At 45.1% G+C, this 23,349-nt stretch overlaps 3 protein-coding genes across 12 annotated transcripts in view; 1 reads left to right on the plus strand and 2 right to left on the minus strand.

Moving 5' to 3' along the window:
• Nucleotides 1-1,638, minus strand: part of MPHOSPH9 (M-phase phosphoprotein 9) — a 32,184-nt gene extending 30,546 nt beyond the window's left edge. The window contains exon 1 of one of the 3 annotated variants that reach the window (XM_069794810.1): nucleotides 1,424-1,638. The gene's annotated coding sequence lies outside the window, so the exon portion shown is untranslated. Of the gene's footprint in view, nucleotides 1-1,104; nucleotides 1,159-1,423 lie in introns of those variants that run through there. The other 2 variants (XM_069794812.1, XM_069794811.1) reach the window with 2 other exon arrangements.
• A 179-nt stretch (nucleotides 1,639-1,817) lies between these two features.
• Nucleotides 1,818-7,421, plus strand: MTRFR (mitochondrial translation release factor in rescue). Of its 4 annotated transcripts, none has more exons than XM_069794851.1 (4): nucleotides 1,818-1,954; nucleotides 4,110-4,408; nucleotides 5,112-5,354; nucleotides 6,432-7,421. In XM_069794851.1, the coding sequence occupies exons 2-3, from the start codon at nucleotides 4,145-4,147 to the stop codon at nucleotides 5,322-5,324; spliced, it is 477 nt and encodes a 158-aa protein (XP_069650952.1). In that variant the 5' UTR covers nucleotides 1,818-1,954; nucleotides 4,110-4,144; the 3' UTR covers nucleotides 5,325-5,354; nucleotides 6,432-7,421. The 4 variants fall into 4 exon arrangements, 3 of the variants coding, with proteins under 3 accessions (XP_069650952.1, XP_009913615.1, XP_069650954.1); XR_011326637.1 differs by lacking the exon at nucleotides 1,818-1,954 and adding an exon at nucleotides 2,941-3,165 and having other exon boundaries at nucleotides 5,112-6,009; XM_009915313.2 differs by lacking the exon at nucleotides 1,818-1,954 and adding an exon at nucleotides 2,963-3,165.
• Nucleotides 6,738-21,869, minus strand: CDK2AP1 (cyclin dependent kinase 2 associated protein 1). 5 transcript variants are annotated; one of them, XM_069794846.1, is made up of 4 exons: nucleotides 21,474-21,869; nucleotides 11,366-11,472; nucleotides 10,376-10,502; nucleotides 6,738-7,566 (listed from the first exon to the last, which is right to left on the minus strand). In XM_069794846.1, exons 1-4 carry the CDS (start codon nucleotides 21,679-21,681, stop codon nucleotides 7,499-7,501), a joined length of 510 nt encoding a protein of 169 aa, XP_069650947.1. In that variant the 5' UTR covers nucleotides 21,682-21,869; the 3' UTR covers nucleotides 6,738-7,498. The 5 variants fall into 5 exon arrangements, with proteins under 5 accessions (XP_069650947.1, XP_069650951.1, XP_069650948.1 ...); XM_069794850.1 differs by lacking the exon at nucleotides 21,474-21,869 and adding an exon at nucleotides 19,818-19,941; XM_069794847.1 differs by lacking the exon at nucleotides 21,474-21,869 and adding an exon at nucleotides 18,954-19,047.
• Nucleotides 21,870-23,349: the final 1,480 nt, after the last annotated feature.

Genomic DNA, 23,349 nt, shown 5'->3' on the forward strand with positions numbered 1-23,349 from the left:
CTTTTACAGATTTAAGTTTTCATTATTTGTAAGTACATATATCCCTAACAGATAGCTTCAGAAGCATAAAAATTATTTCCACCTGAAGGAAACTGATGGACAACTGTCTGATTTTTCCCTGTTTTACTGGAGCCTGTTTGGCTCCAGCAGAAATGTTTTCCAGGTACTCACTCAAGCTATCTCCTTTGGGCAGGGCTGAAAATGCAAGAATTAGAAGGAAGTTATCACAGATACACATATCCCTTTGGCAGAACTTCTTGGGATAAATGAAAAAAGAAAAAAAAGCCTTTCTTCTTTTTCTAGTGGTCAGAAGTCTAGAAAACTTGAAGGTTATCAGGCACCTAACCTGACAGATAAAGCACTAGCTGCAAGTGTCTCTGGAGCAGCTGGATGGCAACGGTGGGGGCTACGTCAGTCACCCCCATCTTCCCAGGATGAAATCATGGGTGGCCTATCTCAGCAGCACAGCTGATGGGTGGGACTTAGCTGTGACACAGGCTCGTTTCATAACCTCATTACAAGTCTGCTAGCAATAAAAAAAAATATTAAGTGAGCTATAACTGGGCTGAGGAACAGCTAAGCTGTCATCTGTTGTTTCCATAGCACAGAACAGTCCTTATACGGCCAAGTCCCTACATAAAGGAGCAGCATTAAAAAAACAAGCTGCAAGGTATTTTGACTCGTAAGTATCAGTGCTGATTGAGATGCAAACACCGGGGCCAGCACAGACTCGGAGACCGTGTGGCTCTGCATCTCTTCCTGAGCGAGATCGGATTGCTTTTGATTCCTCTCAGATCGCTAAGGGGTGACAGGGCGCCTCGGTCCCCGCTTCCCCTCCCGCCACCGGGCCCCCATCTCCCGAGGGACCCTGAGAAGAGACAAGGAGCCTCTGGGCTCTGAAGACCCTGTCCCCTCACGAAACGCCCTCACCCCAAGAGCAAAGCCCCCTCTAGGGAGCCCCTCCCCTCACAAGTGACCCCCTCTCACCACGTCTGCCCCCTCAGGGTCGCCTCCCCTCAACTGGTGACCTCTCCTCAAATGGCCCTCCCCCCCCGCGTTCCCTCCTCTCGTAAGTGACCCCCTCCCTCACAAGTCGCCCCTTACCCTCAGCTCTGCCCCCCTCAGGCTCCCCTCCCTTCGCAAGCGTCTCCCTCCCCCAGCTCTGCCCCCTCCCCCCCGGGACTCCGCCCCTACCGCCCCCCCCGAGGTCAAGCTCCGCCCCCACGCTCCCATTGGGCAGCTGCCCCTCGCGCTCCGGGATGTTGACGGCGCCACCACCTGGGATTGGCTGGCGGGCCCGCCACTCGTCGGGGAAAGGGGCGGAGCGGCGGAGGCAGCCCCGCGGCGCTGGGACGCGGCCAAGTGCAGCGGCGCTGCCGGCTCCGGCCCCGCCACCTGCCCCCAGGGCTCGCCCGGTTCCTACCCGCATTTCTGGGAGCCCACGAGGAGGCGTTCGCAGCGGCCCGAGAGCTGCCTCCACCAGCGACCGTTAGACGATAAACAGGCGCGGCCCACCGCCTCCTTCCCGGCGATTGGAGGCCGAGTTTCGAACGTGGTGGGGTAGAGGCCACTCGAGACAGAGCTCGGCTCGACGATTGGCCGTCTTGACCGCGCGCCAGGCCGCGCCTTCCCTTCTGATTCGCTACGTGGAAAAGTACGCGCGCCGCCGCGAGGGGGTTGGCTGGTGCGGCTACGCGCCGCACTGTTTCCCAGATCCTGATTGGTAGTGGATGGACGGCGTGCGTAAGCCCGCCCCTAGCGCAACGATTGGTTTCCCAAGTGCCAATTAGCCTGGCGGTAACACCGCCTCCGCGCGGTGCGCATGCCCAGAGGAGCCCGCCGAGGCGCGAAGCGGTGCGGGAACTGCATAGGGCGGAGTACGCGTGCGCAGCGGCGGCGCCTGCGCATTGCGGCGGCAGGAGGGGGCGGGGGCGCTCGCCTCGAGTCGCCTGAGGTAAGAGGTGGCGGCGTGGGCAGCTGACCTCGGCTCCGGCCGGGAGTCGGGTCTGCGGCGGGGCCCCGTTCGTGACTGCAGTCCGGAGGGGAGGCGGCAGGCCTGGGAGGGCCGGGGTCGTGGTGCAGCGAGCGCGGAGCCACGGGTCTCGGGCGGCCGCTGCTCTTTACCTCCTTAGCGGCGTGTGGCAGCTGTGGAGCTGCGCTGGAGCCGCTACTGAAATCTTGCCACTCGCCTCGTTTCCTGGACGTCTCATAAGCAATGAAATCTCATAAGCAAAGCTTCTTTTTTTTTTTTCTTTTAAGAATTAAAGCATTGTCACGTTAAGATCTTTTATGCGCTCTAAGGCGTGTGTTTCTTGGAGGCTTCTTGTGCTAAGTGAAATCTCGAGAAAACTCTCTAGTTCTAGATTTACTCTTGTTCTAGAGTGTCAAGTAGTAGAAACAGGCTTCCAGTGAAGATGATTTTTTTACCTTGTCTACTAAGATCGGGCAGCGCAGACAGTTGTCAGTCCTGGTTTCAAAACAAGCTACTTTAAATGGGTAGTGCCCATATTAAACCTACTGTTAAGTATCAGAACTAAGTAGTAGTTCTGCTCATTTTTATTGCTTGTTTTTTGCAGAAAAAAAAGTTATACCTTCTAGTGCCACCAAGTGGACATCTTTACTTGCCAATAAAAGCTTGCTTTAAAATTATTTTTATTTCAACAGTTATGTTCAACTTTTATGGATGTTTATTGCTAAGTGATGCTTCTTCACACACTTAAGTATTTTATTCTGAATCGAAATATTTCAAGCACAACAGCCGCTTACCTAATGCCTTGTTGAAGAGTACCATCTGACAGCAGTAGAACCTGACATTCCTCATTATCCATGAGGATAACGCATACTTCCATGCATACTTTGCTGCCTTTGTTAATAACTCGACCTGGGAAAAATCAGCATGTGAAGAAGTAGTAGCTGAAAACCTGGTGGTCTGCTTACTCCTTGATTCTCTTTCCTCCATCTGATGGACTATACAGGAAGTTATGAGAGTAGAGCAGGATGGGCAAGCTTGTTAACAGGATCAACATAGAATACTTCTAATTTGAAATGGAATTTACCACATTTGCTGTATTAGACCACTCTCCAAATCCTATGCACACTAGAGCTTGACCTCAAAATCTGGAAACCACTGTAATGGAGCAAGGTCAAAAGAAAAGTCTAGATCAGGTAATCTGTTTGGATAAGGATTACTCTGTTTCCTGTACTAACCTATCATTAAAAAAGGAATCTTAGAACTCAAAATCATAAATCAGTCTGTAGCTGTAAATATACATACCAGAGTTCTGCTGTGTACTGTTAGTCAGCTGGTTTGACTGAGCAGTCGTGCATCATTCTTACAGGTAAAAATCCATCTCTGCATTCTGACTTGTTTACACTACTTGAGCTGTTCTGCCAGATCTGACTTCTGTTATCCATATCCTTGGGACAGAAATGTTCTACATACAGTCTTGTTCTTTTTTTTTTTGATTGTTGTTTTCCCTCTACCTCCTCTTTGCAGTCTTCCATGACTGTAAGCCAGTGAACATGGGAAGTCAAGACATTATTGGGCCAGTTATATTATGTAAATTTGCTGTTTCTTCCAGCAGGTTTCCTTCAGTACTTTAGAGCACTGTTTAAGGCAACCTCAGAGGAAGATTCCTGTGTCCTCACCTGTCCTCCCTCGAGGTAGTTCAAGCATGTGTCAACATGTGAATTGCAGGTACTGGTGCCAGCAAGACACAACCTGGGCATGAGTGGAGTGTCCACAAAGGCTTCCCAGTCACACTGCAAGATAGAAGTAGACTCTCTTTCCTCTCCTTTTTTTTTTTTTTTTTTTTGCTATCTGTAGTATTTGCCAAGTGTTGGTAGGACTACTAATTTATATACTTGTTTTCCACTTCCCCTTCAACAACGAAATAATAATCTTAGACTATTTTAAAAAACCTAGTTGCAATGAGAACTGAAATTCCATTCAGAATGGTAAATTTTCAAGGCAAATGCCTATGAAACCAGTTCAAATTTATTTGAAAATAAATCTGAGTAACAAAATATCACTCAGGACGTGCAGCTAAACTAGATCGTCTTAAAACAACGATTCTCATGGTAAACTCCATTCTCCACTTCTGTTTCAGGTTTCATTCCAGAGAAACTGTGTCCCCATTTCTGTATGAATGTTCCAAGTTTATTTCCTTTTATGTTCTTACGAACACCATCGTGGAGACCATGGATTCTGAGGAAGCAGCAATTTTCTCTGCTCAGAGTGCCCTTACTTCAGGCAGCAGGAAAGAAGAACTCTTTCAATCTCATTGGACTAACTGAGGCAGAATTAAAAGAAACATTTGTAAGAGGTGATGGCCCAGGAGGTCAAGCCACAAATAAGACAAACAACTGTGTTGTCTTGAAGCATATTCCATCTGGGATTGTAGTGAAGGTAATTATATTTTATTTCATTAAGTCACAAATTGCATTGTGTCTTCCAACTCTCCTTTCATAGTAAAGCATAATCACAGTGCAAATCTCTTGGAGGAAAAGTTTGTATGCATTGTAAAGAATCTGAGCAAGAAGCGGGTTTGTCTGTCAGCAGATAAATAAACCTGGGGTCACAGCTGATCTTCCTGGCTTTGACATGCAGTACTATTTTGTAGTTTTCAATAAAATGTATCTTCATTGTAGCTGTCTTTCAGTGGCAGCTTCCACATTCCTAACCCTCTTGTGAGTTAGAATGTCTTCCTTAACAAGTTGATCATACTCATTTTGCAGATTCTTTTTAAGCATTACTCTTACCTACTTCTTGTGGATTAATACTTTGAAATTAATCTTTGCTTCCTTATCACAAGGGGAATATACAGTTACATTATACTCAGAAGAAGCTTTCCAAGATAATATGGAAGCATTAAAGATTAATGCAAAAGCCAGTCTGACAAGTTACAGTAACAAATAATTATTAGGCAGCCTCTCCAAAAATGTATCTGGATACAAAAGTTCCAGTAGTTCTTGGTAGGAGGATGCTCTTGGCTTGGGTGGGGGGAGGGGAGTTCCTTTACTGTAATGGCAGGAATATGTAGACTGAAATGGAAAGCAGAAGAATAAACAGGTTAAAGTTCCAGTTAAAACGTCCTGTTCTATTTCTTCAGTGTCATCAAACAAGATCAGTGGAGCAGAACCGAAAGATAGCCAGAGAAATCCTGCAGGAAAAAGTTGACCTTTTCTACAAAGGTGAAGACAGTGATGTTTTTAAAGAGAAGAAAGCATCAGAGAAGAAGAAGCAGGAGAAAAAAAGAAGAGCAAAGGAAAACCTAGAAAGGAAAAAGCACTTTAAAGAGATGCAACAATTGGATAAGAAATAAACATGTGAAATACTGACTTGCCCTAGTAGGGTAAGGGAAACGTTTGTCATTACACCTAAACACAGTTTTCAAACTAGCAGATGATGTAGGGCTTCATAAGCAGAACTGAAATGCTGAGTATTGACCTGCTATTACTGTAAAACTGACGTGATAAAAGCAGTCATGTACTCCTACTTCTGTCTGCCATCGTCTCATTAATGACTTTTAGCAATCAGTTTTTCTGCCAAGTTCCAAAGATGATGAACCAATCCTTCTTAAAAAAGAACTATAACCTCTCCACCGTTGTTAATGGAGACAAAAAAAATTCAATAGATCTACTGCCCTACTACTAAGCTGATACCTTATGATGCTTTGTAGGAGTTCCAATACATACAGAGAACAGCCCTAAAGCATTATAACTTTCCATCCTTACTCAGCCAATGCCTCTACTGACACAAATCCTTTATAAACAGTGACCAGGTTTAGATACTGGTTCTGATGGTGTAAACAGACATGCTGATGGAAGAGACACCAGTTGCTGGTTGCCTCCTTCAGATCTGTTAGCTGAACAAATGCTCTGTCCTACTCCATTATGAATGAAGTTTAAACAGAAGCTTTACAAATCTTATCTGGAGTGGTGAAGAGCACTGGGGTGGAAGGCACTCCTGCAAGTGACGGTTGATCCGTCATGTTCTTCAGTTCAAAGGTAAAATTGAGTCATTACAGATAAAGAACACCATGTGTTGGAAGCTGCCTCCCAAGGCAACAGAATCCAATTCATCCAAGCTGTGAAGTAATTAACTTTGCCTCTTCATACTGTATTTTCTTCAAGTATCCATAGCTCCATATGTAGTAGATATCCCAGATATCCCATCTTCCTTAGGATTTAGATTTGATTGTACAATAGTAAATTACAGTCACTTATTATGTTTATCCTATGCTGCAGTTAAACTTGGGCATTTTGGTATCATCACTCATTCTGACAGTTTCCCATTTTATGCAAATACATGCAGCTGCATTTCCTTTGTTACTGTTATTTTGAAGCCACTAGTGAAGTATACTTTCCCGTTTTAATCCTGTTAACAACTTTAATTGCTTAACCAGAATTTCTCTTTAATTTTTGGACAGCACCCTCACTGGCTGCCACCAAGTTTTGGCCTTCAACAGTGAAGGGAGAGTGCTTCAAGAACCAAAGCCATAGTAAGTATTTTGAAAGCAATGGGAGACTACTAGCAACTACACCACCTTCTTACGGAGATAACTGCATCCAGACTGTGCCATGGATGGAAACTCACCAGCAATCTGCAGGCCCGTTCCCTTGTCCGTTCCTGAACTTGAGCCTCCTGCATGAAGGTTAAATTTTTATCTGTTGAGAGTTCTTGTTCATGGAGTATGAATCCGATCAAAGTGACTGTACATAGTTTTAATACAAACTGTTAATGAAAATAAGCTTTATTACGTCAAGTAATAAATACATACAAAGATGCAAATAACAGTTTTAGTAATTTATCCAGAATTCTCTTTTTTTGGCAAACTTTAAACTGAAATCTCCAGCCTTAGTGTAGAACTTAGCTTTCCAGGACCTTGTTATTATTCAATAGGTTTCCCTATTTTCCATATAACTCATGCACTTTAAGTGGACTTCAAAGCACTAACAGTCATGCAAGTGTTTATGCAAAACAAACAAAAAAGGAAAAATAAGAGAAGGGGAAGGTTATTTCTAAGCAGGGTCTATGCTGTATGACAAATTGTGACTTAGCAGACTACTAGGTACAGCATGCTATTCTGCTTTTATTAAAAAAAATCCTTAGAGCTTATGTCAAACTTTGAAAGATTGACAGTTTGGGGTTAAGTGAATATAGTCAAAGGAAAAAAAAACAGAATGAGACTGTGGCTGGATAAGAAGAGAACTGAAATATAGCCTGGGAGAGAAAGAGCATTCCTCTGCATGCAGTTCAGTTTTCATGTTTTAGAAACATTTTAGGGAGTTTTAACGTCTTTACAAAATGCAAACTCTCCGTAAGTTGAAAAACCCTTGTTTTCTCATTCTTAACTATACATTTTTGTAAGGGCAAAACAAGAAAGGTAAAACATTCAAAATAAAGGAATTTGTCTGAATGTTTCAAGAGTCAAAAGGAATAAGTGTTACTTTTTCTTCATTAAGAGATGGAAAATCTTCCAACTGAATTAGTGGGCTAGGATCTTGCATTTCGTTCCGTCTCAGCCAAGCATTCCCGAACTAATCCTCTAGCATGAATAATGCCTGCAAAAGAATTGGACATATATTAAATCATCTCATTCAGGTCACACTTGCAATGACAGTCCAGAGAAAGGTTTACCTATTTCTGTCCCAAGTTGCCAAGGCTACCACAGCATGCCTCAGAAAAGGGAGAGATCCCTCGCTTCCCAAACATCAGCTGCTGCTAAACAAGTTTGCTTTCCCAAATTGGCACTATAAATTGAAAAGGGACTAAACCAGGAATGAGACCATGATTAAGATTTGTAGGTCTGCAGTGACAGGTGTATCTTCATGTGCAGTGCAGGCCTATTTAAAACCAGAGACTTAACAGAAAGGGGAAAAAAAAAAAAACCATCTTGCCTACCTGTTAGTTATTTTGCTACAGTGGAGTGAGAAAAATACACAGTTATTTGGGGAGTCATTTTAGCAAGCTCTAAAAGTCTTAATACCTTGGGATAGTTCTCTGAGAGGACGCATCAAAATCCAAGCCTTCATAATACTGCTTAAACACAAGTTGTGTCTCTTGTAAGAGTAAGAAGAAATTTTTTATGGTGTGTGCAAAAAGTTACCTCCTAACACTGGCTCAGCTCCCAGTGTACATCATCACCACTTTACATGCTGCCATATCTACTCTCATCTGATAGACATAATGTGGAATTTTCCACAAGTCCTGTTGCCTTGCGTTCCAGCAATCTGGACCTTGATTCCTAATCCTGCAACTAAATCTAGATTCATCTTCACAGAGCTGCTGAAAGAACAGAGCTTGAGATAGATAGATTTTAAAATGAGAGACGGACAGATTTTTCTTCAACAAATGAGGTTCTATTTTACTGACAGGACAAGATAGAAGGTGATGTCTCTGCTCAATCATGCTCCTTAACAAGGTGGAGAAAGGACAATAAGGCAATAGATGAGGTTTAATCTCTAGTTAGAGATAGTGGATTCTGTTTCTAGAAGGCTGCTAGCCCAGACCACAGCAACAGCCTTTACATCCAAGAAGTACTGACCTGAGACTTGACGGGTGCAAGGCATTGCAGAGGGTTAAACTGACACAGACAAGTAAAGCTGCATCCTGCAGCTGCGGGATGCAGAAACGTGTACTCAAAGCAGTGCATTAGACCTGGATCTGGTGGCAGGACGCCCAGTTTATGCAGCAGAACTACCCTGAATTATGTAGAACACTGGGAATTTGGCCAATTTTAGAGGTCAGCAGCCTCTGTGCTTAGGAGCGGGTGGAGCTGGGGACAGGGACTTTATTCAGAAATAACCTCCACATGGCCATGGAGGCTGCAGTCACGTGGTTACCCTCAATCACTTTTGCTCTGACGCTTGCACGTGCTCCTGCAGCCATTAGGCTCCCAAAATGGAAAGAGAGGTGTGTTTGTGACCAAAAGATGGCAGCAAAAAGTATTTCTTCGGGATTCTTTGCAACACTGGCAAGTCACAGCGGCAGCATTGAATCTTAAACCTACGTTAGCCAACAAACTAAATACTCGTTGCAAGAAGCAGCAAAACAACTTTTCCTCATCAAACTGAACCATTCAGTTCAGAGAACGTCTGCATCTCTCCCGGTCTCTCTCAAGTTGTCCCCATTAGCCTATTGCCATTCATGATCTATTAATACTAACTCAGGCAATGCAATAAAGAGAGACTCCAGCAACATTGATTTTAGCTGGGCCAGATTCCACTTACCACTCATCAGCAGACTTTATTGCATCCTTTCCCAGAACAGCTACTAGTCATTTTATTGCATGTCATGGCAGATATATTACTCTCCCGTAATGGTTGAGCCTTAAATAAAGCTTTGTAGTCTTGGGTAAACTTAAGGGGGATTTGTAAGATGGTAAAGTTAGTTTGTAACAGTAACATTCCCATTCAGGCTTGAATGCATGAGCCAAACTCAGCACAAGGACCAAGGAAAGGGAGGAAAAGGTAACTACATTATACTGTCAGAGGACCGAACCGCCAGCACAACTGTTGTCAATGGCCTTTCAGGGTCATTTCAGGAGCTGGAGCAGTGGAATGTCCCACTGCTCCTTCAGAAATATCCCTCGCACATCCCCTGCAGAGGACAATGTCAAGCTGATGTCAGCAGTGGGGCATGCAGGGGTTTCTTTTACACTGCAAGGAAAGGGCATTTATTACCCCCTTTAGCTGACAAAGCAAAGCAAGAGAGACCTCATCAGCCAGGCCTAAAAGCTTCTATGTCCCTTACTAGTGGACTCTTAATGACATCCATTTGACAACAGGTAATGGAGCCCAAGCAGCCCAACACTCCACAGAGAGGAGGAACGTGTATGTTTGACACCTCAGTCTGAACAGCCTTCCCTGACAACCTTTTTTTTTTTTTGTAGCTCTTCTCTCCACCAGCCTTAGCGTGAATTACCACAACGTAGTATTTCTTTAGGCAAAATGCACTTCAGTAAAGACTCTTGGGTCAAGTAGATGGGTGATGTATATGAGAAGAAGTAAACAATGCTTGGCTGTATATTTTGGAGACTGGGGAGAAAAGGGAATTGAAGGGGCAAGTAAGTCACAAGGAACCTGAAAGAACATATCCATTAGAGACCTTAAGGGTTCTAAAATAAGGTTTGAATTATTAACTGAAACGCCCCTTGTGCACATGAAACACATTTTGTCACTGGTTTATCTATTAAATACAGCATGAATAGAGTATCCCAAGGTTTCAGTTGCTTGTTAATATGCCTAGTTTAATGATGAGCTCAAGACAGCTCTCTCCTTTCAAAGGAACAGTTGTCATGAAGCAGTATACAAGTAGTCAGTGCACAAAGTGGATGGGACATGATTTTTTTTTTATAAATTTACACATTACCTCTTTTTAGCCTCTCCATCGCACTTTTACTCCCAGCGTACGTGGGTCTAATCTCTTTTCCTAATTCTTCTATGATAGCTAGAAGTTCTGCATATTTGCTTTGCGGTACTTGACTGCTGCTGGTACCCTGTAGTTGAAAGTAGATTAATCTCAATCAAATACTGCTAAAAAAAACCCCACAATTACAACAAATAGCAACTGGAAATTCATGGAAGACCAGAAATAGCCCTGGAAGCCACTTTTTAAAAAAATACAATTTCAGGTTTAGTATATAAATATGATTTTCTTTTTGCAGTTGCTGCTACAGTTGGCCACCATGCTACGTGCCCTTCAAAAATTGGGATCAGCTAGGAGGATGCAGCTACAGGACTGGGACCTTAGGTGAAACAGAAGTTAAAACAGTCCTGCAAGAACAGCAAATTGGGAATTGCTTATTTAACTCTGTTTCTGCTTTTTCAATGTTTTGGTGTATATTTTGTGGAGAAGTTAGCTAGGCAGGGAAAGTGAGAAGCAGAAAAAACAAAACTGCCCCATATCATAAGGGAAATCCTATTAAGTCAAATACATTTCATGGGAAGTTTACCACCAGATTCCTGAAGCAGCCCATAGGACTGTCTGTGACACACAATTCACGAGACTAAATTTTAGAGTGTAAATTTGCCGAACAAAACCAGTATAGAAATATTAATTTTTTAACAAATCGTTTTAAAATATGTTAGAGCCCTTACTATCAGAACATAACTCAAGACATGTTTCACTGTGACTCGGATGGGATGGGACTAACAGTTAATTAGTAACCAATCTCACTCAGCACTCTGCTTAGTCTAATTTGATCCCAAGACATGTGTGATGAATCAGTCTGCCATTTGGGTTTGATTTCAAATCTTGGTGGGAGGGAGGAACACCTCAGATTACAGGCCACAATCCATGCTACTATGCAAACACAGGGTCAGTGATCTGATTAAAGAAAAACAAGCAGCAGAGCCGTACCTGCATCCCTTGTGTATAGCCTAGAGATGGGGGTCCGTAGTCATTTATAAGCTGTCTATATTGCGCAGATGTTGCCATACTTGTGGAGGGAGAGTGAACACTCCCAGCTGTAGAGAGAAAAGAGGAAAAAAAATCTGTTTTTATCTAAAGATTAATTAGTCTGTTCCATTGGGACACATTTTAATCACTTTAGAAAAAAGCTGTGACCTCTCACCTTTGTCTAAACTCACTAATGACATTTCAGAGTCCTGCTGTTTGCTAGGAAGAGAATGGTTAAATTAATGCTTCTCTAATGTTTGCTGTACATGTGAAAATAGCACAGCCTGCAACTTTATCAGTGCAAATTGTTTGCCTAAAAGTGAAACACAGTGTAGCATGACAGGTTGTTCTGCCTAGACAAACTGTAAATATTAAGGAGCCCTATTTTTGCATATATACATTCCATACAGATGAGTCTAATGTACTGTGCTATTTTTACTTTTTCAGTGCAAGTTATCTGAAAGTAATTTTGCAACTCAAAGTGTCATCACATGGTCAATGCAAGTTACCCTCAGTACTATTTTCAGCCAATGCCAAAACTATTCATAGGGAACAGTCAGTTGAGGTATATCAGATCTGTTGCTCATTGTATGACATCAGAGGTGAGGAAAGCTACCGTTATTCCTCTTTGTGCGATATCAAACATTTTTAGCCAGTCAAATTGCGCTATATAAGTAAACCAAAGGAAAAATAACATCACTTTGGGTTATGGTTACTTTTGCTAAAGTTACAAAAGACCATCTTCAGATCTACAGGGTTTTGAGTCAGCTAGGAGATACAGAAACAGACTCTAATGTGATCATTGACGACTGCTCCAGAAATGAACAATCAAAACACTTCTTCCCCCTTGCACTGCAACAGTAAGAATTTGGGTTTAAGAAACAACTTTTAGATTTTTCTTAGGGGACTTAATTATGCCACCCATTTCACAACAGTACTAGAGGACCTGCTGGTTATGGACTGTACAGTCAGGACTAAGGGAGCATTATACCATTCAACTTGTTCACTCTTGCAGCTCAAGTGCCCCTACATCCACTGATGCTGCTGTCTTTGCCTGTAGGCACAGACACAGTCTGCCTGCTGTCTGGAAAAGTCTTCCCCCTTACAAACTCCTTTGCTGAAAATTCCCAACTGTCTTTCATATGAGGAACAGATCTCATTTACCAGCCTTCATTTAAATCTAAATTAAACTGATGCTAAAAGTCACTGGGGCTCAGAACTATGTAAATCTCTAGCTTTGTTTTAAAGTTGCAAGTGATTTCATATTTTCCCCTCACTACAAAAAGAAAGAGCCAGCAGTTACAGTGTAAAAAGCACTGCTGAACATAGTGGAACAGACTCTTGTCCTCAGTTGGGAAGTCTCTTTCCACTGCAGAATTAATCACAGGAAATCACCATGGTGGTGTATTCATTACAAGAAGAAAGTGTGTTCTTAATCTTTAATAGCTAACTGGATGTGAAATCCTAGAAAAGGCAAATTGGGCTGGTCACGAAGTCACCTTAAAAAAGCAAGTTTTCTCTTTGTCTTTAACTAAGCTGCAAAATTTTATGCCATTACAATCTGCATTTCTGTCGCTAAGGTTTCACATTGTCACACTTTGCTAAAGCATAGTAAAACCCAAAAAAACTAAACAACACACCCATAGAGCACGGCACTGTGAAGGAACACCACAGTTGTCAGCTATTCTCTCAATTAGTTCTTCACATTATCAAAATACATGCACAATTATAAGATTTCTGTATGTACAACTCAGTCAATATTTCAAGTCCAGATGACTGAATTTCAACAGTTATCAAACATGACACAACAGCAAACCGCGTCTTTCCTCAAAGGACTTCAAAATGCTTCAGAAACATTAATGAGCCCCTTGTGCTGCAAGGTAAGAAGGTTTAATTACCTCAATTAAGCAGAGAAAGACTTAAGCGATTTTTCCTCATGTACAGTAAAACAAAAGACCCATCCTGCAAAGACTTGTTCCTGAACTGTTATTGCAAACAGCCACATACAAGACCTGGGAGCTCCAAACTGGTTCAGAATTAAGGCAAGGGCTCTGATGACCAGGCTCAGGAATCCTGTTCTACCCACTGAGCAAACCTTAGCTGCAGCCCATGCAAAACAAAAACCAATTCATCACCACCACATTGGTTAATGATAATAGAGTACAGATAATTTACCGATAGTTTCAGGTTATGTCGATTTAAGCAATGACACGTACTTGGTCTGTACAAAATAACACAGCAGGGTATGTCTAGATAAGAAAGAAACCCTACCAGAAATGTGATGTGCCAAGACAAAGCAGTGAATCTAGGGGCTGACCAGAAAGTTTCACAGATGTGAAAGCCAGCAACATACGGCGTTGCAGTGGACAGTAGCTGGTCTCAGCATGGGAGCTTGAATCCAGCAGTGACTCAGTCAACACTGAATGACAAAACAAACAAGAACTTTCAGGAAGGAACTATGAGTAAAAACCTGCTGCTGGAGTTGGAGCATCGCTCCTGATTTGAATTAGCAGTCAGATCAGTAGAGTTGCGTCTCCTCGGCAGCCAGGGGTGCTGTATTGTCTACTGTACCCACGACATATGCAGAGCTGTGCTGCAGACACTAGAGGCCATTGCTGAGTACGGCATGCCCTGCCAAATGACAGATCGTGGTAACCATGGTGAGTTTACCCGTTTCTTTGCAGTCTGCATCAAAAATGTAATAAGACATAATGCCATGCGCCGACCACTTTATCAGCAGCAGCAGGCCCTGAGAACAAAGAAAAGGATTTGACTTGGCCATGGTACCAGCCTCCATACACCCATGTCAGAAGTTGTGCCAGTCAAACTCAGCTGGAGGGGGGGAGAAATTAAAAATCCTTGATTTCACCTCAATTTAAGATGATGCAATCATGAAAATGAAATTAATTGTGGGGGTATTAGTATCTCACAGGGTAACAGACCTTGAGCTTTTTGACCTATCACTTTGTATGTTAATCTCAAGCAGAAGCCCTGGGTGTTGGATGACTATTACTCAATTAACCCAAAATATATCTGCATGTTTGAACATCCTGTATATCTCAGATTTAAAAAAAAAAAAAAAAAAAAAAAAAAAAAAATCACCAGCTATTGCTATTATAGTTAGCAAGAAAAATTAGGCCAGGAAGTCTCACAGTCAATACCCAGTCAAAAATCAGTGTGATGATTAGGTATTCACTAGAGAGAAAAAAAGGAGGGGGGATCTAAATTGAGGCTTGCAGTCTCACATTAAAATGACAATGGAGACAAGACAGTTAAGAATTGACAGAATCTAAAAGGGAGTGTGCTTGGTACTGAATTTAAGTGACACCCTGTATCACATCCCAAATTGTCTTAGTGCTTGCTGCTGTTTAAAACCTAAATTAATATACACACTTTCCTCCCTCCACTTTCCTAATTAAATGTACACAAAACCTTTTATATACCCATTTATTCTTGTGCCAACAATGTCTTTTATTTCTGTATTCAAACAGAAGACTGCCAGAAGCATTTTTGCCCACAAAAATATAGTGATTTTCTTGTTAATCAATATTAATCTTTATTAATTGGGGGGTGGGGGAAGGTGTCTAACAATACAGCAAACAGAAATGAGATTCTTGTGTCAAAATCTCTTCCTTCCAGCAGTCTCTCTGAAGCCCAAATTAACACCCTGGGAGACAAAGGATCTCAAATCAACCTTTGTTTGCCTAAACTCCCACTGACCAGGAATCTTCCAATTAATTTCTGATAGGTTTGTAGGGTTCCCTTCAGCTCCTTTGCTACTGTCTCCAAGCTTGAGCAATGATACCAATTTGCTGATCTAAGTTTTAATTCTTAATTCTATTGCTGTTTTTTTCTGGAATAATAACTGGGAAGGCAGCTTGCTGTGTACCCTGCAAGGAAGCAGTGAGAGCAGGAACGCCAGGGTACACTCACCTGACCTGCTCCCAGCAGATGCCATGGCATCTACACAGCTCAACTGCCAACCTGTTTCACAAACAGCAAAGTAAAATCAGGAACAGTTACTCAACTCACCAACTTACTCATGTAGAAATGACTTAGACAAGCCAAGAGCCAACCACATTGGATATGTGTTTCTCTATTACCCTGTACTTTGTAAGGTCCTATAAAACTGCATAGGTAAACTCCTGCCATTTTACAATCTCTCTACACACGAACATGACAGCATACAAGAAGCAATACCTGTAGCCTGGAGTTTATCCAAGGTAAATGGTATAGTCTGTGGAATCTCACTGCTTCTATCACTATTTCACAGTCTCTTCTAGCTGAGGTTGCTTGCAACATAAAGGCTGTTGCCATTTAGATGGCTAGCGGTCATCACCTCTTTATATAGAGCCCAGTGCTGGAGGTTACTGCCTCTGCCACACAACTGGAGGACGTTCCTCATCTGCTTCAGATGATGGCAGTTTGATTCCTGACAGTATGCAGTAAAAGACAGCCAGGCTGGAGTATTTCAACTGAGAGGATATAAATTCTTCTGTCCTAAACTGGACAACTTTGCAAGAAAACACATGAGAAACATTCATGTAAGCTGCTCTGGCAACGTACATTGGTAAGCATCTTGAAGCACAAGGGGACACGTAACATCTTCAACCAGCACAGCCATTTCTGCAGCGAGTATCTGAACAGAGCCTGAATCACAGTTGTAGTGTTTTGGCTGACTACAAGAATATTTGATTCCTTAGCCATCTACGCACTTTGGAACTCCTTGCCATCCATGGGACACCACGTGCATCTCTACACCGGTAGATCTACTGCATAGCCAAGCCACACACTGAACTCTACAGGAGTTGCCAACCCAGAGCAAAAACAGACAGCCCCCATTTCCCCAACCTTCCAATAATTTTTTTAATTTAAAGTAATGGACCCCATTCTCATTTGCACAAGACATTCCTTATAGCACTGGCTGTGAAAGTTGTATTTTCACCCACTATTTCCCCCTCAAACATTAGCCCTTGTGGTAAAAACAGACCTTTCTTTGAATAAAACTATTTCCTTTTAAAAAAATTCAGTGCGCACACACATAAATATGTTCTCAAGAACTAGGACATTCTTTATCATAACAGCCAGAGGCCTTGCTCTTTTGATCTGTCACACTCCGGGCCTTTCCTCTAGTACTCTCATTTTATTTAATCTTTCCATGTGGATAACGGACATGTTTTATGTCTCCTCTTCCTAACCCCCTGCCTTTTTTTTTTTTTTAATCAGAAAAACAAAAGACAGTCACTGGGACTCCTCACCATTCTTCTTTTCTAGCTTAAGACACAGGCCATTTCTACGCTAGCAAGTTATTCGGCACAACAAGGAAAGGATCAAAAGATGAAAGCATTTGGTACATGTACACCACATGTAGTTGAGGTGAGGGGGTACGACTTAAGATTAGGTTTTAGTCTGGTCTCCCAGAGTAAGTGTCTGTATTGTGGGTATGGTTCAAAGCTGTCCACTCTTTGTTTCGGACCCTTGTGTTCCCATTAAAAGGGATGGAGCATCAGTGTTGCACAACTGGAGCAGAGCTTCTAGTTCACTTTTATCGAAAAGGAATCAAGTTAGCATGAACCAAAACCACTCTGCAACTCAACCAACATGTGATGGGTGGTGACAATGAGATTTGCTGACTGTGAAAAGCATACCATTGCTCTGAAGCCGAACACTCAGGTAGACAAAGCCAAAAATGCCAGTTTTCTAAATGTCCAAACAAGTCCACTTGAAAATTGCTAATTCTAAAATGTTTAGCGTGCTTCTTTTCAGATCATTTTTAACGTCACATGGACTTCAAGAAATCAGGGAACCAGCAAATTTCAGTTTGAATCGGAGGGGGGAGTCTCTTTCCTAGAAATTATCCCCTCTGCTACAGCACGAACACTTTGCTCTCTGTTCTGCCTACAAACAGTATTCCTTCCAGTATTCCCGCTCCAAAAACAACCTCTCAATATGGAAAAGAATATCAAACATAAGCTGTCTCTGCAAAGGGTGACAAGCAAGCCATTTGCTCATGCAAGCCTGCACTGCAGTCTTAATGATATAGGGAATGGCCTAGTGTGTGCTTGGTGTCGTTTCTCAGGACTGAATGAGATTGGTCTCTCCATTTGCAAGCTATAGCCCCAGTTAGGGAAATTCTTTTTGTTTCACCTCTCAGTAAGAATTTGCACTTTTCACCAAGAAACTTCTGGTTGCTGTGAGGTGTGGCAGGTGCACTGACAGCCCTGTTGGTCCTCAGCCACAGCAGTACCTGTTGTACAGGTCACCACTTGCTTGTGTGGAGCCAAGACGCAGCTCCTTCCCTTGTCACAGTCCGCTGGAATTTGTTTTTCCAGATCCTACATACAACAGTTTTTAAGATTTATTACAGTAACAGGTTTTTGTCTTGAAACTTGACATTTCTACAAGAATCAGATTAAAACAAAAGGAAAATCCCAAGTTGTTTCTGCTGGCTTCTGTATCTTAAAACTACTTTTCTCTGACCTGTGCATACTCCGTACAAAATAGGAATGCTGGTGAATATCCACAGAGCCAGAAAACACATGGAAACAAGGGGAAAGACAAACTACAGACCAGTTCACAGCTGGTGTAAATCTCTCTGGTTCTACTGAAGTCAATGGAGATGCTCTACTTCACCCTCAGCTCAGCAGCTGGCCCTCTTACAGAGAAATAGAGTTAAACAATATGAAACATAAGGAAGATGAGGAGTAAACTACTTTGCAGGACTCAGTATGATATGCAAGAGAATACAAGCAAATCAAAACATAGCTGTTAGAAGGGATAGCAAGTGTTCCCCTGGGACACTGCATGGTCAGGTGAGGCTGGGAAGGTAGAGCCACAGCATTGCAGGTCCCTAACAGACCACATTTTACTGCCCAGGCAGAGAAGGTGTTTGGGCAGGAGATTCAACAGGGCTCCCCAAGCGCAGTTTGGAATGAACAACCTGGGGTGCTACACACAGGGGCCCAATTCCCAGAGCACAGGCCCTCCAGGAAGGTGACTGGTAATTCAGACAAAACACTGCAAGCCTGGGTGCAGACACCCTGGGCTAGGTGTCACCACTGACCTGGGCAATGGGGAAGAGGAACAGGCACCAAATTCTGCTGTAACAATGCATTCTTCTTCCCTTAGCCTGGTGTAAGGCAGAGGAGTCAGCACCCGGATGCTTCCAGCATCCTGAGTCACTCGCGGAGCAGCCTCATTTTCCTCACCCGCAGTCATCCCCAGATCTGCCGACAACCCACAGAGGCTTCCTCCCCCATATTCCCTCCCCCAAACAGCTCCTCTCCCTCAGGACTTCAGTCCAGGTTTTTGAGTCCCCAACATGCACCCGTGCAAGAACAGAGCACAGTCACCCATCAACCACCACTGCTTCATCTCACTGATCCACTTACTGAGTGCAGTTTAAACATGATTTTGCAGAGTGACCACTCAGCCTAAACTTGAAAGGAGTTAGCTCTGCAGCAAGGATGCAGCTCCAGGAGCTGAGTCGACACTGCCTTTCCAAATACTCCTGCACCAGAAGCCCTGCACTGCAGGGAAGCAGCATTACCTCCCAGAGGAAAATCCCTGTGAGATCCACAGCTGCCCAGAGCCCTCCGTCGGCCAAGACCAAAATATTCAGCGTTCATACAGAGAGGCTTCTGCAGGGCTGATTTCAGGCCAAAAGGGACAGATTTCCTGTTTTCCTCTCCTCTGCAGGACGGGGCGCGGGGGGGCGGGGGGGTGTCCTTCACCCCAGGTTTGGAAGCAAACCTAGGATTTATCCTCCTGGCTGGGGGGCATTTAATTTAAGCACAATAGAGCAGCAATCTCCTTCAACTCAGAATTAAGCTCCAGAAAGGAGGGGGCCATTTGCAGTCATATCACTCTGAATGCGATATGTGCAACTGCAAGGACTGCTTTGTCTAACTCCCTTGGCCTTAGGCCACGGTGCTGGCAATACCACTAGCTAGAGGAAGAGCTGGTGCATGAGGATAATGGCAGAAGACAGGGAGGGAAGAGAGAGCCCATTTTGGATTCAGAGGAGGACGTTCTTTCATTGAAAAGATTCTGGGGGTGTTGAGGATGATCCGAACTCAGAAGAGAGGACAACTTAGACAGGAATAGTTCCAGCATGACAGCAAACTGCTGCTAACTTGCCATTACGAGGAAAAAAGGATGGGGCGGGGGGGGGGGGGGGGGAGATAAAACTGCATGAAAGAATCTAAAACCCTGATCGGAGCCAGAGCGTTAGAAAGCACACAGACAGGGCAGCAAGAGGACTGGAGACAGAAACTTCACCACTCAGCTCACATTGTGAGCGGCATGTCTGACCCGGGATTTTGCAGTCCTCACTCGCAGAGCAGCCAGAGTCGGATCCCCCCCCATAGCATGACCTAATCCGCACCCCTCACCCACCACTGCAAAATACCACCTTTGTTTTCCCTGCAATTTTACGGCTGTTCCGGAGAGCAAGGCACAGGTTCTCGTGGGAGCCGACAGAACGGTTTCCCTTGCTGGGCTTTGTTTTGTTTCTTTTTTTTTTTTCCTCCAGTGACACTTCTGCTTTTTGTCAAGAAATCCTTAGCACATCCCCTGCTTCCTGACCCCTTTGCAGACCAGCGCTCGGGCCCCCGGTGCTGCCCACACACAACCCAGGCACAACAAGCCTTTACGTGTTCGCAGCCCCCCCGAGCTCAGCTCCACACAGGATCAAAGTGTCTGAGGCACAGGGACCTCGGTTCATCCACCAGCTGGTGACGATTCCTTGCAGTAAAATAAGATTGCTGCTCTCCTGGTAGCTAGAATAGAGGTGCATCTTGTTGATCCCTTTCGTTCATCAATCCCCCAGGATTACAACCACAAACGGCGCTGTAAAAATCACCCAGGCAGATTTCCCTCCCTCCCTCCTAAACCCAACCGCGAAACTTTCTCTTCTAAAAAAAAAAAAAAAAAATCAGCCTGATTTCTGGCTGCGGATGGTCTGATGCCAACCCTGCAGGCTGGGGCTGCGGGGAAGGGAGACAAATATTATTTTTAAGTCAGAACCAACTTCTCCATTTTGGTTCTGTTTAATACTAGCCGACGTACACAGATTAGCGAGATCCCCTCCAAATACTCCACAGCGAAGCAATTGCTACTGCGGCTTTGTTCAGACTGCACTGATTTACGCACACTCCCCGCAACGGAGACCCACTTTTCCAGCAAACACCTCAGCACAAGAAAAAACACTTGCCTGCTGTTACCTTCGGAAATTAGGGGGGGGGGAGGAAAGGCGGGGGGGATGTAGTAAAAAAAAAAAGAAAAAAGTTAATGCCATCAAGGAAACTTTTTAAAGAGGAAAGTTGGAAAGACTCCTGTACAGACCCAAGGAAGAGGAATAATTCTTAAAAAGGGCTTTTGCAAGAAATAAAGAGCAATTCCTGCCCCCACCCCCCCCACCACCCCGTTCCAAAAAATCTCCAGCGGGCGGAGAGGGCTCCTCCGCCCGGGCTGCTCCGGGGAGCCGGGAGACTCCGAGGGGTGAGCGGGGACCGAGGGTCCCCCTGAGGCGCTGGCGGCCCCCCCCTCCCCTCACGCCCGGCGGCGGAGGGTGCGGGGCCGGGATCCCGGGCGGCCCCTCCGCCTGAGGAGAGCGGCCCGGGGCGGCCCCTCCGCCTGAGGAGAGCGGCTCGGCGGCCGCGCGCGTGAGGCGAGGCGCGGCGCGAGCGGCACTTGCGGCGTCCCGCCAGCAGCGGTCCTCGCTGAGGCGCCGGCGGAATATTCCTGATCCAGATCAATCAGCCGCCCCGGGGAGCCGAGCATGGAGGAAACCCGGCGGCCGGAGCCCCGGAGCGGCGGCGGAGGCGCCGGGCCGGCCCGGCGGGCGCGGCGCCCCCGCGGAGGGGCGGCGGCGGTGGGGGGCTAACGGCGCCGGCCGGCGGGCGGGCGCTGGTAATGGCGGCGCGGAGCCGGCGCGGAGCCGCTGCCCCGCCATACCGGACTGGGCAAAAACTCGAGTCCGGGGCTTCCCCCCAGGTGCCGGTGCGGCACCGCGGCGCCCCGCCGCACGCCTCCCAAACTTGCCACCCAGTTGCCGCCGCGGACTTACCCGGGTTGAGGGGAGTCCCGGGGATGTGGGCGTTCAAGTTGGGCTTGTAAGACATTCCCAGAGACATGGCCAGCGGGAGGAGGAGAAGCGTCCTGAAATTCAGTGAAGCGTCTCCGTGTCTCCCAGACACTTTGGGTTGTTTACAGCAGTAGCAGCACCGGCAAATATGGCCGTCAGTTATATTGACACCCACAATGCAATATATCATCCATACATCATGAGGAGACGCGGATCCAAAAACTTTGAGGGAGACGAGGCAGCCACCCGCCGCGGCGGCCCGGCGCCCCGCGCACCTCGGCGCGGAGGGGGCGCGGAGGGGGCGCGGCGGCGGGGGGTGCCGCGGCCATCCCCTCACAGACAATGGAGCTCCCCTCAGGGACGCCGCCGTGAGAGGAGCCGGGCGGGGAGGGGAGGGCGGGCGGGCGAGGAGCCCGGCGACGGCGAGATGGGGGGGTGTTTTAATTAACTTCGGAAAGTTTTGGCACAACTTCTCATTTAAATCGGCTCTGCCTGCGCCGTGCGGCGGGGGGGCCGCGGCCAGCAGCCCCTGTCAGAGGAGAAAGGCTGACGCGTCCCTCAGGGTGGCCCAACTGTCGCTGCCTTCCCGCCTCCCCCCCTCACCTCAAATCAGGCGTTCACCTCTGATTTATTCCCCGTCTCCCCCCGCTAATTTTGATGGAAAATACCTGTTGATAATTTTAGAATAAAAGATTTTTTTTTTCCCCTAGATGCCGCCAAGGAAAAATCTGCCTTTTTTTTTTTTTTTTTTTCTTCCAAACCACTGTTTCTCTCCACTTGAAGGTTGAACGTTAATATAGATTGCAGCTTCTAAGGGATTAAAAAAAAAATACGAATCTCGTTGATAATTGACTCATTTTCTGCTTGCAAGCAGCAGTAAAACTCCCCCCCCAAAAAAAATTTAAAAAAATCTAGATTTGCAGATTAAATTATGAAGCTTTCCAGCCTGCATCTGCCACTTCAGAACTCACGCTTTTCACTGCAAGACACTCAGGTCTGCTCCTTCTGTCAGTTAATCTCAAACACACCTCTATAATCGTTAAATTACTCCAGATTTATACCTATATAACTGCTTGGGACCTGGACGACCTCTCCTTTGGCACACAGCTCAGCCTGAGACCCACAAGATAAGACCCACATGTATATCTTACCAGAAGCCACTCTGGGATCGGTGAGGTAGTTGGTAATTTTATTGCAGGTGTTAATATCTATCCAAAGCTATATACTGCTCTTAATGCCTATATACTGCTTTTAATGCCGCTGACAGCAAACACAGATAGCCCGATCCTGCTCCTGGGAAGTCAGGGGCAAATTCCTTTTAAGTGACACTGATTTAGGCCCATACTATCTCTCAGTGTGGACTGCTCTGCAGAGGGAGGCAGGTACCATCTCCATTGCAGAGACATGGAAATAGTCACAGAGCAATTAGGTGATTTTCTCCGCATAAAGGAGAATTGAGGCAGAGTGGGAAAACCGAGCCAGCCTTTGAGACTCCTTGGCTCATGCCCTAGCAACTGCACACTGCATGAAAGAAACATCTAAAAAATATGACTGGTAACCAGATGAAATACATGATCTTGTTACAGTTTTGTATTTTATCTCTGGTCCAAGTGCGTGACTCCAGCTATCATGGCAAAGGCCAGAGTGGCACAGACTATCCTTACAATAACTGATCCACGCTCCAGTCTGTTGGAGAGGGGACCTAAGAGCCCCAGGCATAGAATCACACACTCAGTGACAGTATTTTCACACTGGTGCTTAGGGCTTTAACTGTGTAATTCTTATTAGAGTCCTGAAAGATCACACTGGTAAACCCTCACATCCAGCACTGTGTGACTAGAGAACTTTGCCTCCCTAA

The sequence above is a fragment of the Haliaeetus albicilla genome, chromosome 10, assembly GCF_947461875.1.
Source record: "Haliaeetus albicilla chromosome 10, bHalAlb1.1, whole genome shotgun sequence".
Classification (NCBI taxonomy): domain Eukaryota; kingdom Metazoa; phylum Chordata; class Aves; order Accipitriformes; family Accipitridae; genus Haliaeetus; species Haliaeetus albicilla.